The 13,860-nt window shown below is 44.6% G+C and overlaps 1 protein-coding gene across 4 annotated transcripts in view; it reads right to left on the reverse strand.

Moving 5' to 3' along the window:
• The window catches only part of C2CD3 (C2 domain containing 3 centriole elongation regulator), a 122,955-nt gene that overhangs the window by 52,234 nt on the left and 56,861 nt on the right, over nucleotides 1-13,860 (reverse strand). For all 4 annotated transcript variants that reach the window (XR_007130990.1, XR_007130989.1, XM_047754141.1 and 1 more), the window contains 6 exons: nucleotides 13,513-13,696; nucleotides 12,248-12,420; nucleotides 10,080-10,203; nucleotides 7,585-7,853; nucleotides 6,279-6,368; nucleotides 1,746-2,348 (listed from right to left, as the gene is read on the reverse strand). Coding sequence is in view for 2 of the 4 variants with exons in the window: in XM_047754141.1 (XP_047610097.1) it covers nucleotides 1,746-2,348; nucleotides 6,279-6,368; nucleotides 7,585-7,853; nucleotides 10,080-10,203; nucleotides 12,248-12,420; nucleotides 13,513-13,696 (1,443 nt within the window). In the remaining 2 variants the exon portion in view is untranslated. The remainder of the gene's footprint in view (nucleotides 1-1,745; nucleotides 2,349-6,278; nucleotides 6,369-7,584; nucleotides 7,854-10,079; nucleotides 10,204-12,247; nucleotides 12,421-13,512; nucleotides 13,697-13,860) is intronic.

Genomic DNA, 13,860 nt, shown 5'->3' on the forward strand with positions numbered 1-13,860 from the left:
ATGTATAGTGGGGGAAATGACAACTAACCTTATAGGAATATTAAGATGAATAAATATGATGTTTGTAAAGCGTCTAGTCTGGCCATCTTCAATTCATTCTGTACTATAGTTGCCAGACTTAAGTTTTCTAGGAAGAAAAGCCACGTCACTCTTCTATTCGGAACTCGTCATAACAGGTTTTTTTTTTTTTTTGTCTTTTTAGGGCTGTACCTGTGGCATATGGAGGGTCCCAGGCTAGGAGTCTAATCAGAGCTACAGCTACCAGCCTACACCACAGCCACAGCAATGCCAGATTCGGGCCGCATCTGTGACCTACACTACAGCTCATGGCAATGCTGGATCCTTCACCCACTGAGCGAGGCCAGGCATCAAACCTGCATCCTCATGGATGCTCGTCAGACTTGTGTCCGCTGAGCCATGTCGGGAACTCCATGATAATTTTTCATGGCTCTCAGAAAAGAAGCCAAACTCTCTCGCTTAGAAGAGGCCTTCAAGACAGCATGCCTGCCCACCACTCGAGCTTCATCCCCCATCATTTTCCAACCTGTGTATCCTGTGATCTAGCAGGACCAAAATACTTACAGCGTCTACAATGTATCCAGCTGCTTCACCTCTCTGTGCCTCCCACACTGTTGCTGTTTAGAAAACATTTCTTTCACTCTTTTCTTGACTTACTCCTAAATCCTTTGAAACTCAGGTCAAGCATCACTTCTACTGAGATGTCATCCTTCAACCAAAGAGATGCTGTGTCCCTGTGCTCCCAAAATGCTACTGAGAATATACTTTAAATAGTCTTTACCCTTCACTGTAATTGTTTATTTACTACTCAACTCTCCCATTAGATCGTTAACTATTTCTGACTCACCTTTGAGTCCCCAGGGCCAAGGACAAACAGCAAGAACTGAACAAATGTTTGAAAGAAAAGCACCCATAATGCCACTTGCAAAGTGTTGCCTTTTCCCTCCCCTTTCTCCCTTGTGAATCAGTTTAGTACATGGAGATTTTACGACTCTTAAGATGTGCTGACCAGACAGAAAGGATATCCTCATCTCATTAGCAGGTACACTTTTCAGTGTATTTAAAAAACAAACGTTCTAGATTATCGCAAGACTCTTACACATGTGGTTAAAAGCGGTCCCCTAAATTTACTCATTTTTATTTTACACATATTAACAGAGTGCTTACAATGTTCTAGGCACTGTGTTAGGTGCAACAATCTGATGAATTTGGATGAACTCTAAGGGCTCCTATGCTCAGAGCCAGTTCTTAGATCTGCGGTGACCTCATTAAGGTATACTGTCACTAGATAAGTCCCCCCACCTTTTTCTGGCAGTGCCCACGACATGTGGACGTTCTTGGGCCAGGAATCAAACCCTCGCCACGGTAGTGACAATACTGAATCCTTAACATGCTGAGCCAACAGGGCACTCCCTAGATAATGCCCTTTTTAAAGCAGCCAGATTTCCTTCTTTCTCAAATCTCTTTAGTGACAAGAAGCATTACTGCATTACTATTAATGTTTCAACATGCAATAACAGAAATCATTACTTCCCAGCATGGAACCCTGGGCAGCTGTCCCACCCCTCTGAGCCTCCGTTTTCACATCTTAAAAAATAGGTTTGATACCTATCTTACGAGATTGCTGGGAGGATAAATAAAGTAACGTCTGAGAGGGTGTCCCGCACGGTGCTTGTCACGGTAGCAGCCGCGCAAACCTCCAGAGCGGAGGCTGGCTCCTCACTTACCACTGACGGTCAGCGTCCTTGCCGACCTCTCCCCAAGTCTGGCCAGGTCCACGTAGGCTGAGCCCACCCAGCTGTCGGTCTGGTGGGGCCTCTCCACGCTGTCATTGCCATAAGCTCGCCACACCTGGATCTCTAACCGCTCCTCCCTGAAGTACCACAGCAGCGACGGGCTCCGCGTGACTTCTGCTCTTTTGGATGCCTTAAAAGTAACCATGACCTGCTTTTTGTTTGTAGATTCCTTAGGCTTCTTGAGAGGGGTCCAAAAGCCGTCATGATCGTAGAGCTTGTAGCGGAGGTAGCAGTAGGTATCCTTATGCAAGTGCTTCTGGCCGGCCAGCAGCACGCAATGCACGGGCAGCCAGAGCCTCGGGGTGGAGATGGTGACGGTGGCTGGCTCCGCGTCACCCACCTTGACGAGATCCTTCAGATGGTTCTCAAAGGTCCAGCCCAACGGCTCAGCGGCTTCCAACACCCGCTCTCTGTCTCCCGGACGGGTGAAGGAGATGGAAAGCTCCAGACCACCCACTACCTTGTGCAGGAGCTCCAAGCCATGAGGTAGGGCCCCCTCTTCTGGTAGAAGGATAGGATACCATCCTGAGATCCCTTGGGAGGGAAAAGAAAGATTTTTCACTGGCGGTTTGAAAAGTAAAGACTTACCTACTTCCCACGCTGGTGCCACCATCACCCTGGCCCAAGACAGAAGAGAAAACACACAACCACAATGCCCTGTTTTATGCGACCACTGAAAGGCAGTGAGACTGGGCCATGAGAAGCACAAAGGCCAGGAGTTGGAAGACCTGCACTTGCTCCTTGGCTCATCCAAAACTAGTGGTTTAGTCTGAGTAAACCATCATTTCTTTTAGCCTTATTTCCTTCACTGACAAATGAGAAAATTAGTGTTGATTTTGTCTGCCAGAAAAAGTTATTATGATTGTCAAATGAGATAATGGTTTCGGAAGAGCTTTTAAAGAGAATAAAAAATGCGAAATATTATTACGGTACCAGGAGTACCAGGAGAAGGCATGGGACAAGAAGTCAGGAATCTGGGGTCTAATCCTGAGTCTTTCGCCAAGGGAACTGCCACTTAGTAAACACATACCAGGGAGCAGGCACTCGATTTCAAAATAACAACTTAAAATAATAGCTACTCGTCACTGAGTATCTATATCTACTATGTGTTAAAATTCTCCTACGCTTTACACATATTAATTACTTCATTTAATTCTCCTGATAACCCTGTGAGGATTAGACGGAATAATAATCCCTACTGTACAGATGTGAAAATGGACCTCAGAGGCCTGCCCCAGTTATTACAGCTACCGGGTAGCAGAGCCAGGATCTGAACCCAGGTCCAGCTGGCTTTCAAGTCTACAACCACCTACCATAGGTTCACAGAATCTTACCTGAAACCCTTAGGGTCAGATTTGTCCTGAATTTAAAAACTTTCAGTGATACATAAATTGAATATTATGTACTAGTCAGTGGGCTCCTAAGTAAGGGGTTGGTAAACTTATTCCGTAAAAGCTGGGATAGTAAAGTATTTTAGGCTTTTGGGCCATATGGTCTCTGCTGCAACTACTCAACTGTGCTTTTCTGGTGTGAAACTACACATAGACAATATGAAAACAAATGGGCACGATGTACTTCAAAAAAACTTTATATAATCAGGCAGTGACCTAAGTCAGAAAATAAAGACTAAAGAGTCTCATGTCCGAGTTCCCATTGTGGCGCAGTCGTTAATGAATCCGACTAGGAACCATGAGGTTGTGGGTTCAATCCCCGGCCTTGCTCAGTGGGTTAGGGATCCGGCGTGGCCCTGAGCTGTGGTGTGGGTTGCAGACGCGGCTCAGATCCCACGTTGCTGTGGCTTTGGTGTAGGCCAGCGGCTAGAGTTCCGACGATTAGACCCCTAGTCTGGGAACCTCCATATGCTGCGGGAGCGGCCCAAGAAATGGTAAAAAGACAAAAAAAAAAAAAAAAAGAGTCTCATGTCAGTTGAGGTCAGATTTGGCTGCTTAATGAGCTAATAAAAAACTTGATTTTTCTGAGCCTTTTGGATTTCCCAATTAGGTAAAACAGGTGGGTTGGTATAATATTCACAGCAAGTTTCTGAGAAAGGTTTTATTAATTAAAATTATAGATGAGACGATTTAGACTTATTGGGGTTAATTTGTCAAGTCACTTAAAGGTATCATGACTTTCGGAAAAGGTATTTAATTTTTCTGGGCCTTCCCATTTTTCATCTGTAAAAGGAGGAGTTGCTCTCTAAGCCTCCTCTTGACACGGTCAAACTAAGCACTTACGGCTCTGGCTTTCCTAATTTCTCACCACTGGGTATTAACTTCCTCACAACCTAGTGGTTCTTAACATTTTCTGGTCACAGGTCCCTCTGGCTCTAATCAAAGTTATCCCTAGAAAACCGCACAAACACACAAAAAAATTTCACGTCATTTCAGCACTGAACTCCTGGATTAGATTGTTCCTTTTGTTCTATGATTTTATAATTGAGGTTACTGGCAGGGGGGGAAACAAAACAGAATGTTCACTTCAAAATAACTCTGAACATGAAGACAAATGATATATCAAAGAGTCCAAAAGGTTTATTTCCAAGGGCTTAAATTTAATTTGGAGAGATGGGACTTCCCAGATGGTGCCGCTATGCCCTGACACACGCAGCAGCAAGTTTCAGAAGGAAGGAAACTGAGGTGTCCTATGTGCCCAAGATCCTTCACAGGTGTAATTTCACTGAAAGCTTCAATAACCTTGCAAATAAGATTTCATTATTTCCATTTTTACAGGTGAAGAAACTATGGATCTGAGAGACGAAGTGACTTGTTCTAGATCACAAAAGTGACAGAAGTGAGATCTGAACCCTACATCAAGTTTAAGAGACTTTTCTCTGGCAGGCACATAGTACCCGTTTATTAGAGTATTGCTCAAATTTTAATTCACAATTAAGTTTGGGAAATGTGTGATAAAGTTTTAGAAACTATATTATATAATCTTAGGGAGGAAGATGGGCAAGAAAAAGAAAACTAACATTTACTGAGCGGCTACCATGTGTCAGGTACTTTATATACTCTATGAAATATATTCTGTATCCATGGAGTCCTGCCTAGTCACTGACTTGTCAGGATTAACACTCTCATCCACAGGAGAGGAAAAGTGGGCTGCCAAAGGGGAGGGGAGAGGGAACAGGATGGACTGGAAGTGTGGGGTTAGTATATCCACACCATTACATTTAGAATGAGGAAGCAGTGGGTTAAGGACCTGGTGGTGTCTCTGCAGTGGCTTGGATCGCTACTGTGGCATGGGTTTGATCCCTGGCCCAGGAATTTTGCATGCCGTGGGAGCGACCCAAAACAAAACAAAACAAAACAAAACAAAACAAAACAAAACAGAAACAACCCCTCTCCCCACTAAAAGCCCCAAACCTAACAGAATGGATAAGCAACAAGGTTCTACTGTATAGCACAGGGAACTCTACCCAATCTTCTGGATAGGCCATGATAGAAAATAATATAAAAAAAGAATGCGTGTGTGTGTGTGTGTGTGTGTGTGTGTGTATCTATATATATGCATGTCTGAATGACTGCTGTACAGAAGAAACTGGTATAACACTGTAAATCAAAATGGGGAAAAAGAAAAAACTTCGGCTCAGAGACGTCGAGGTCACTGGGCTAGTAAAAAGTAGGCCAGGACCAGTATTTCCAGACTGACTCTGTGGCTGGTGATGGCTTCTTGTGGACCTTTCACCTCATGTCCTTATTTCTTCTTCAGTGAGAGAGTATAGAGAAAAAGAATGGGAGAATGTGGCTTTGATTTCCAGTACTCTACACTACCTAGCTGTGTGGTTTTGGCAAATCACTTATCTTCAGTGAGCCTAAGTTTCCTCATCTGTCTAATGGGTTACCCATCAATAAGCGTATCATGAGGCTCAACCAAGATCTGAGTTCCTGCTGTGGCTCAGTGGGCTAAGAATCCAACTAGTGGGAGTTCCTGTTGTGGCTCAGTTGTAACAAACCCAACTAGTATCCATGAGGATGAGGGTTCAATCCTTGGCTTGCTCAGTGGGTTAGGGATCCGGTGCTGCTGTGGCTGTGATGTAGGCCAGCAGCTAGAGCTCCAATTTGACCCTGATTTGGGGAACTTCCATATGCCACGTGTGTGGCCCTAAAAAAAAAAAAAACAAAAAAAAAAAACAAATCTGAAAATATTGTTAAGAGTGCTATATAATGCGATCATATTGCCATATTCATTATCAGAAGACTCATCTCATCATCTTTCCTGTAGTGAGATGACAGCACAATGTTTTGAGCTTCTCTGCCTTATTAGAAGACATGCGAAATGATGAGCAAAGGACTTGAAATGCTTTTGAGAAAAGCTATGAGGGATTTGGGAGAATTCAGAAGCATGTGTTAAGCGGTCAGGTTTTCTTTTGCATATTTTGCAAGAGAGCCAGACAAAATGATCTCTTGCAAGGAAGTGTGTGGGCAAGGGTGGGATTAGAAAGTGATAATCCAGGATCCCTACCAGATCTCTTCATCAGCAGCTCTTTTGTTGGAATCTTTACTACTCCAAGTAGATAATCTCTGAATGAGTGGATACTGGTTATATCACTGGCTGTTAAATCAAACAAAAAAGATAAATGAGTTGGTGGTCTACTGACCAAAGGCCTTGTGTTTACAATATATCCATAGAATCCTCTGTTTATATTCAGTGAATTTCAGTGATAGAAGATGCATTAGGAGTTCCCGTTGTGGTGCAGCAGAAATGAACCTGACTAGGAACCATGAGGTTGCACGTTCAATCCCTGGCCTCACTCAATGGGTTGAGGATCTGGTGTTGCTGTGAGCTGTGGTGTAGGTGATGCGGCTCAGATCCCGCGTTGCTATGGCTGTGGTGTAGGCTGGCAGCTGTATCTCCAATTCGACCCCTAGCCTAGGAACCTCCATATGCCACTAGTGCAGCCCTAAAAAGCAAAACAAAAAACAAAAAAAGCCCAAAAAACTTGCTCCAGTCAAAACCTGAATGCTCTCTAAAAAAAATTTTTTTTTTTCTTTTTAGGGCCACACCTGTGGCACATGGAAGTTCCCAGGCTAGGGGTCGAATCAGAGCTACAGCTGTTGGCCTACACCACAGCCACAGTCATGTGGGATCTGAACTGTGCCTGTGACCTATACCACAGCTCACAGCAACGCCAGATCCTTAACCCACTGAGCGAGGCCAGGGATCGAACCTGCATCCTAGTTGGGTTCGTTACCACTGAGCCACAATGGGAACTCCTTTCAAATCATTTAAATCAAATCATTTATCATGTGTGCGCATGCACACACACACACACAAATCATTTTATTTTGAAAAATTCAGGCACACAGAAAACTTATAAGAATATTACCATGAACTCCCATATACCTTTCATCAAGATTCGCCCACTACCATTTCGACACATGTGCTCTCTCTCTCCATTCTCTCAAACACACTCATTAAGAAGGCCCTACTGTATAGCGCAGGGAAATCTACTCAATACTCTAGTAACCTAGATAGGAAAAGAATCTGAAAAGGAACGGACGTATGTTTACATGTATAACTGATTCACTTCGCTGTACACCTGAAACTAGCACATTTTAAGTCAACTATATTCCAAAAAAAATTAAACACACACACACAAAACACACTCTCTATATATCTGACTTATTTTTGTTGTACCCTTCAAAAGTACATTATTGAGAATACAATTCCTCACCCCTCAACACCTCAGCACCTACTTCCTCAGGAAGGGCTACTCCATTCAAAACAGAGCCCGTTTAATTCTGGCTGTGAGTCATTTGGTGCTCACCTGACCTGGTATCTTCATGATAAACAGCAAAAGTAACTTCTGCAAACTCCAAGAGCTCTGCCAGGAGACAGGCCTCTCCACCGAGGTGCTGCGTTACCAAGTCACACGAGAACTCACTGTGATGGGAGAACTCCGGGCAGAAGGAACAGGCCACGGGGCGGGTTTGGCGCTGCTCTCCCTTGGGCAGGAAGGAGAGATGAGTGGTGACAAAGGCATTGACCCCGACTGTGGCGCTAAACTGTAGAGCAGGTTCCTGCTCAGCCAAAGCCCTGGAGGGGAGAAGGGGGGGAGTGAGAAGGAGGTAACACCAGAAATCCGCCTGACTGCCTAGAAATCAGCAGCATTTCCAGGCCGCCGCCAAGAACACCGACCCACCGTGTGCTCCCTGTCTCGCTTTTGGCGGTGCCACGCTGGGCTCTTAGTAATCCAGGTATCACAGTTTATGTGTGTGGGGCGACGAAGTTCGCCTGCTACTCGAGTGACACTCCAAGGACACGCCTTTGTACACGGACCAAATGTGGGACTCAGAACAAACTGTCTGCCATCCAATCGGACTTTCCCCAGGAATCCCCTGAGAAAGAATCTACCACGTTTCTTCTCCACTATTCACTCTCTGAAATCTACTGAGTGTTAAAATTCGAAGCCCTTCTCTGCCAACTAAATATCAGCGAATTTAACATCATATCTAAGAGTTCTGACCTGGGCTGGGTCTCAGCCTGAACAGGTTCCACACCCACAAGTGCCATGGCTCCACTGCCTCTGCATATGTTCTGCTCTTTGACCAGAATAATTTTCAGCTCTCTTGGGCATTTCGATAACTCCTATTCTCCTTTTAAGACTCAGATGAACATATTTTCAAGGGCCTTGAATGCCACGTTGAATAAGCAGGTTGAACCTTATCCTGTGGACCAGCACCCTGAGGTGGAGGGAGTACAACTGCGGGTTCACAGGGTAAACTATCTGGGCACAGGAAGAAAATACGAAAAACCTTTAGAGCTGCCATCTGGTATATTAAAGTTTTACTACTCCATGGCATATTTTAGAGTGCACATAACGCATCAGTACAGTAGTACTTGAAGATGACTCATAATGAATAAGTACAAGCACATTTAGACAGTATGCTAAATTTTTATTTTTCAGTAATAGGAATGTACAATTAAAATGAGGAGACCACTCCTACTGACAATAAGAAACCATCGAAAGTTTGAATATGTGGGAGAACATAATTAAAAACTGCTCTGGTGTCTCATTAACACTAAAATGATCTCGGACAATTATCGAAAAAGTCTTATTTGAAGAATTTAGTGATAAAGATAACGGGGTCAGATCAGGGCTGTGAGTCTGAGAGCCATATGTACATAGGTACATACTAATTTATTTATGACTACACCTGTGACATGCACAAGTTTCCGGGCCAGCGATCGAACCTGAGCCCCAGCAGTGACAACACCAAATCCTTAACCACTAGGCCACCAGAGAACCCCTGACAGCTATTTTATCTTTTAATTTTTTTGCTTTTTAGGGTTGCAACATTGGCATATGGAGCTTCCCAGGCTAGGGGTCCAGTCGGAGCTACAGCTGCCGACATGCACCACAGCCTCACAGGGTCTGAGCCACATCTGTGACCTACACCACAGCTCACAGCACTGAGCGAGGCCAGGGATCGAACCTCAGGGTTCCTAGTCAGGCTTATGATCGCTGAGCCACATGGGAACTCCCTGACAGCCATTTTAAAACTCTTAACTTTTACTCTGAATGAGATGGAAAGGCATTTGTGGGTTTTAGGTGGATGCGTGTCAAGATCTGATTAGTGTTTTTGTAAGACCACTGGCTTCTGTAAAGAGAAAAAACTAAGGGGTGTGAGCTAGAAAAGCAGGGGGTGGTGCTCAGAGCTGAACATGAGACAACAGAGGGGTTGTAGTGACTGGTCCCGGCTCGGGGTGAAGGCAGAGGGTCCGATCTTGCGAATAAGAGGTAGAGGGTAAAAATCGTTGGACAAGGTCAAGGAACTAAGTTGCCAGAAGCAGTTAAAAAAGCGAAACTTGCAAGTGATTTATTCGCCTATATTCTTTTTTTTATTTTTAGTCTTTTTAGGGCCACACTTGCAGCACACGAAGTTCTCAGGCTAGGGGTCAAACAGGAGCTGCAGCCGCTGGACACAGCCACACAGCCACAGCAATGCCAGATCCGAGCCACGTCTGTGACCTACACTGCAGTTCAGGGCAATGCTGAATCCTTAACCCGCTGAGCAAGGCCAAGGATCAAACCTGCATCCTCACGGATACGAGTCAGGTTCGTTTCCAGTGAGCCACAGTGGGAACTCCCTCACCTAGAGTCTTATATGTATTCTTAAGAGAAAAAGAAAAGAGCAGAGGTATGGTTAATAAACTGGAAACTGAACACATAAAGTTTTATGGTATTCAAGCATCATATATCACGTGGAGAGAGGTGGGAAAAGGTGTGGTTTGAGAATTGCTTTTCTAAGGCGGACTTACTTGGCTGCTGCCTGCAAACCACAGGCTCTGATGATATGGACCGAGATGGAGACAGCTCGGGCAGCAGGAACTCCCTCTGCTGACCTCGGAGTACGTCTGTACCTCAGGTCCACATCCAGTAAACCTGAGGAATGAGCACAGCAGGGAAAATGATAAGAGGGTTGGTTGAAATACTCTCTTTCACCAAACCCCGAGTCCTGTCAGGAAGGAAGAGGATAAACACTATAATCCTAATAAGAAGGGGCCTTAGCAGTACAACTGTCTATAGTCAGAATCACTTTTTTTTTTTGGTCTTTTTGCCATTTTCTTGGGCCGCTCTTGCGACATATGGAGGTTCCCAGGCTAGGGGTTGAATCGGAGCTGGAGCCACCAGCCTACACCAGAGCCACAGCAACAAGGGATCCGAACCGCGTCTGGAACCCACACCACAGCTCACGGCAATGCCGGATCCTTAACCCATTGAGCGAGGCCAGGGATCGAACCCGAAACCTCATGGTTTCTAGTCAGATTTCTTAACCACTGAGCCATGAGGGGAACTCCCAGAATCATATATTATTGTTCTTGAGGATTAACAGAGGCAGAAGTGACTATTTTCACTTTATAAGAAACGATGGTTCAGAGATTCAACTGCTTGCCAAGATCATACAACTCTCAGAGGCTGAACTTAATTCCAGATTTATTAAACTCCCAATTATTTTTATAGACTTGAGATGGACTCCAACCTTTCTCGTTTTTTAAGGTTTTTACATTCATATTTCTATCACCCTATTACACTTAACATGCCATCTTTTCATAAAAATTATTCTATCAGGGAAAGCTTTTTTTTCTTCCAAGGGAAAGTTCTATGGAACAACAGAAAAAGCTGATCACTGAGGGTCAGGTGCAACAACTCAATCTTTTTTTTTTTAAATCTTTTAAATTAATTTATTTTAAAATGATTTTTACTTTTTCTTTTTTCTTTTTTTTTTACATATAGAACTTATAGCCCTCAGGTTTGATTTTTTTTTGGTCTTTTTTTGTCTTTTTGCCATTTTTTGGGCCGTTCCCTCGGCATATGAAGGTTTCCAGGCTAGGGGTTGAATCGGAGCTGTAGCCACTGCCTGTAGCCACAGGCCTACACCAGAGCCACAGCAACATGGGATCCGAGCCACATCTCCACCTACACCACAGCTCACGGCAACGCCATATCCTTAACCCACTGAGCAAGGCCAGGGATCAAACCCGAAACCTCATGGTTCTTAGTCGGATTCGTTAACCATTGTGCCACAACGGGAACTCCAGGTTTTTACTTTTTCCATTATAGTTGGTTTATAGTGTTCTGTCAATTTTCGACTCTGGAGCAAAGTGACCCGGTCACACATACATACATACATTCTCTTTCTCACATTATCCTCCATCCTGCCCCATCGCAAGTGACTAGATACAGTTCCCAGTGCTTTACAGCAGGATCTCACTGCTTATCCATTCCCAATGCAATAGTCTGCATCTATTAACCCCAGACTCCCAATCCATCCTGCTCCCTCCCCCTGCCCCTTGGCTGTCCTCCAAGTCCATGAGTTTCTTTTCTGTGGAAAGGTTCATTTGTGCCATATATCAGATTCCAGACAGGAACTACTCCATCTTAATCACAGTAAGATAAAGCCTTTGGTCTGGGCAGACACTCTCCAGCAAGTGGGAATAGTAATTTGATTGAGGAAGCTAGTTCTGGTTATGGGTGATGTATCTGAGGGTAGGTCATCTCGCTGCACCCATACGGATATAGTTCAAAACTGCAAATTCTACCTCATCTCTTCCGACTTTAAATCCTGCCTCCTCCGTTAGAGTGAATTCCCAGTTCACGCTGACTGTATTCTTCCAATCCCACATCATGTTACCTTAGAATAATGATTCTTCTGAGGACACTATATAGGACTTAGGATTTATGCTATGATGAAGTTCAAGGGACAATGAGATAAGCAACACTTACACAGTCTATACAACTAGGACTTTTCTAAAATCATACGCAAAATTTGCAGCGTATATTCCGCACTCATTTTCCAAGAGAAGGTGTCTCAGGTTTTTGTCTTTTTTTCACCAGATTCTTAAAAGGATAAGTACCACAAAATGTGAAGAGTTACTCATTCGGAGAGCTGCCTTTGAAAGGGAAAGCTACACAAGTCTCCAGCTACCTGACGACTGGCTCCTCAGGTCGCTCTTAGCCTCTAGCCTGGAGGCTAACGGGAGATTGAAGGACTGTGTCCCCACATCCTCACGGTGCTGCGTGGTAACAAGGGCACAGATCCTCGACAACGGCAGGGTTCCCCTGGCGACCATCTGGTCCCTCACGTTAGGATAATAGTATCTGTAAGCCACAAAAGCACAAGCTGTCAGCTGGAAGAATTAGAGGGATGGATGATTCAGTCGGCCTGGGGATCAGCTTTCAGTGTCTAGTTATCTTTGGAGCCCGACTATTCTCTGGTATACGGCTGTGGTTATGTCTGGCTGGATTAACTGCCCATTACCTGGAGGAGGAACCCCATAAATTATAGCCTGTGTTTAAAAGCACAAAGCCTCGCTTCTCACAGGCCTTCTGTTTGCAGAATCTGCATCTGGCTTGGGCCCTTGGGAATAGCTGCGGCTAAAAGCATCCATCCTGCAGCATAACTGGTTCTAAGTGAGGCAGTCCTAATCTCTCCTATGGCTTCGGGCCATAGGAATTGGGAGGGTGCTGAGGGTCTGTTCGAACCGACTCTGTTTCCATCTCATGTTAAAACGTTCCACTCTTAGATCATAAAGCTGTAAGTCAAATAATTTCCGCCTGACCGTATTTAGGAAAAGTTTCTGGCAAGTGGATAGCACTCTTCCTTAGTTCTGTTCCTGAAGCTGTTTCCTCTCTTTTCATCTTTACACTCTCCCAGGCATCATCTTGGGAGTGGAGAGGCACAGGGAAAGGTTAAACGTGCATTCATGCCATTACCTTTCCTAGAAATCTGCCCACGTCTGTTACATGAGCGGATTTTCATTTACAAAGGCTTCTCTTCTGGTGGTTGCGAGAAAAGACTATGAGAAATGAATCTAGAAGTGGGGAGACCAGTTAGGAGGCTATGACAGTAACCGAGGCATGATATGATGAGGGCCTAAACTCCATAACGCAGAAAGAGGAGTAGAAAAAAAAGGTGACTGATACATTTAAGTGACAAAAGGAGATAAAACTAAAACTTCCCTTCCAAATGTAACTAGTGGTGAGAAGTATAGAATAAAACCGCTCCCAAGAGCCTAATAACTTAACTGATTTCAGTAAAATCTGGAAAAGAGTCATGATCAGTTGGAAATACCATGAAGCTGGGCAGAAGGTGCCGCCTCGCTTCTTTACAACTCAATCAGGGCTCACTAAGGAAAGGATGCTCTACGACCTTGCTTCTTTCCCGGGCACACTGGGTTCTCCACACTGTACCTGCACCAGATTTCAAACTGGACTCCACCTCCAGGTCCAAGCCCGAGCGCAGAGAAGGCGCTGAGAAGGACCCTCTGCACCGGAACTTCTCTTGGCAACAGGAGGGAGTGATGGTGCTCACTGTTAAAGACGGGGTCTGGAACACACAGTGTGGCTGCAGATCTGAAAGGCTTCAGAGAGAGGCCTTTGGAAAAGAAAAGCAGTTCAGAATTACGTGACACGTCACTGAGGGTTTTTTATGCAGTAGGACAGTGTGCTAATACCCAGGAGTATTCAGTTTTATCCTCACAACACTCCTGTGAAGAAAACAAAGCAGGTATTATTTCTGCTACTGCACAGATGAGGGTA

The sequence above is a fragment of the Phacochoerus africanus genome, chromosome 11 (genome assembly GCF_016906955.1).
Source record: "Phacochoerus africanus isolate WHEZ1 chromosome 11, ROS_Pafr_v1, whole genome shotgun sequence".
Lineage (NCBI taxonomy): Eukaryota > Metazoa > Chordata > Mammalia > Artiodactyla > Suidae > Phacochoerus > Phacochoerus africanus.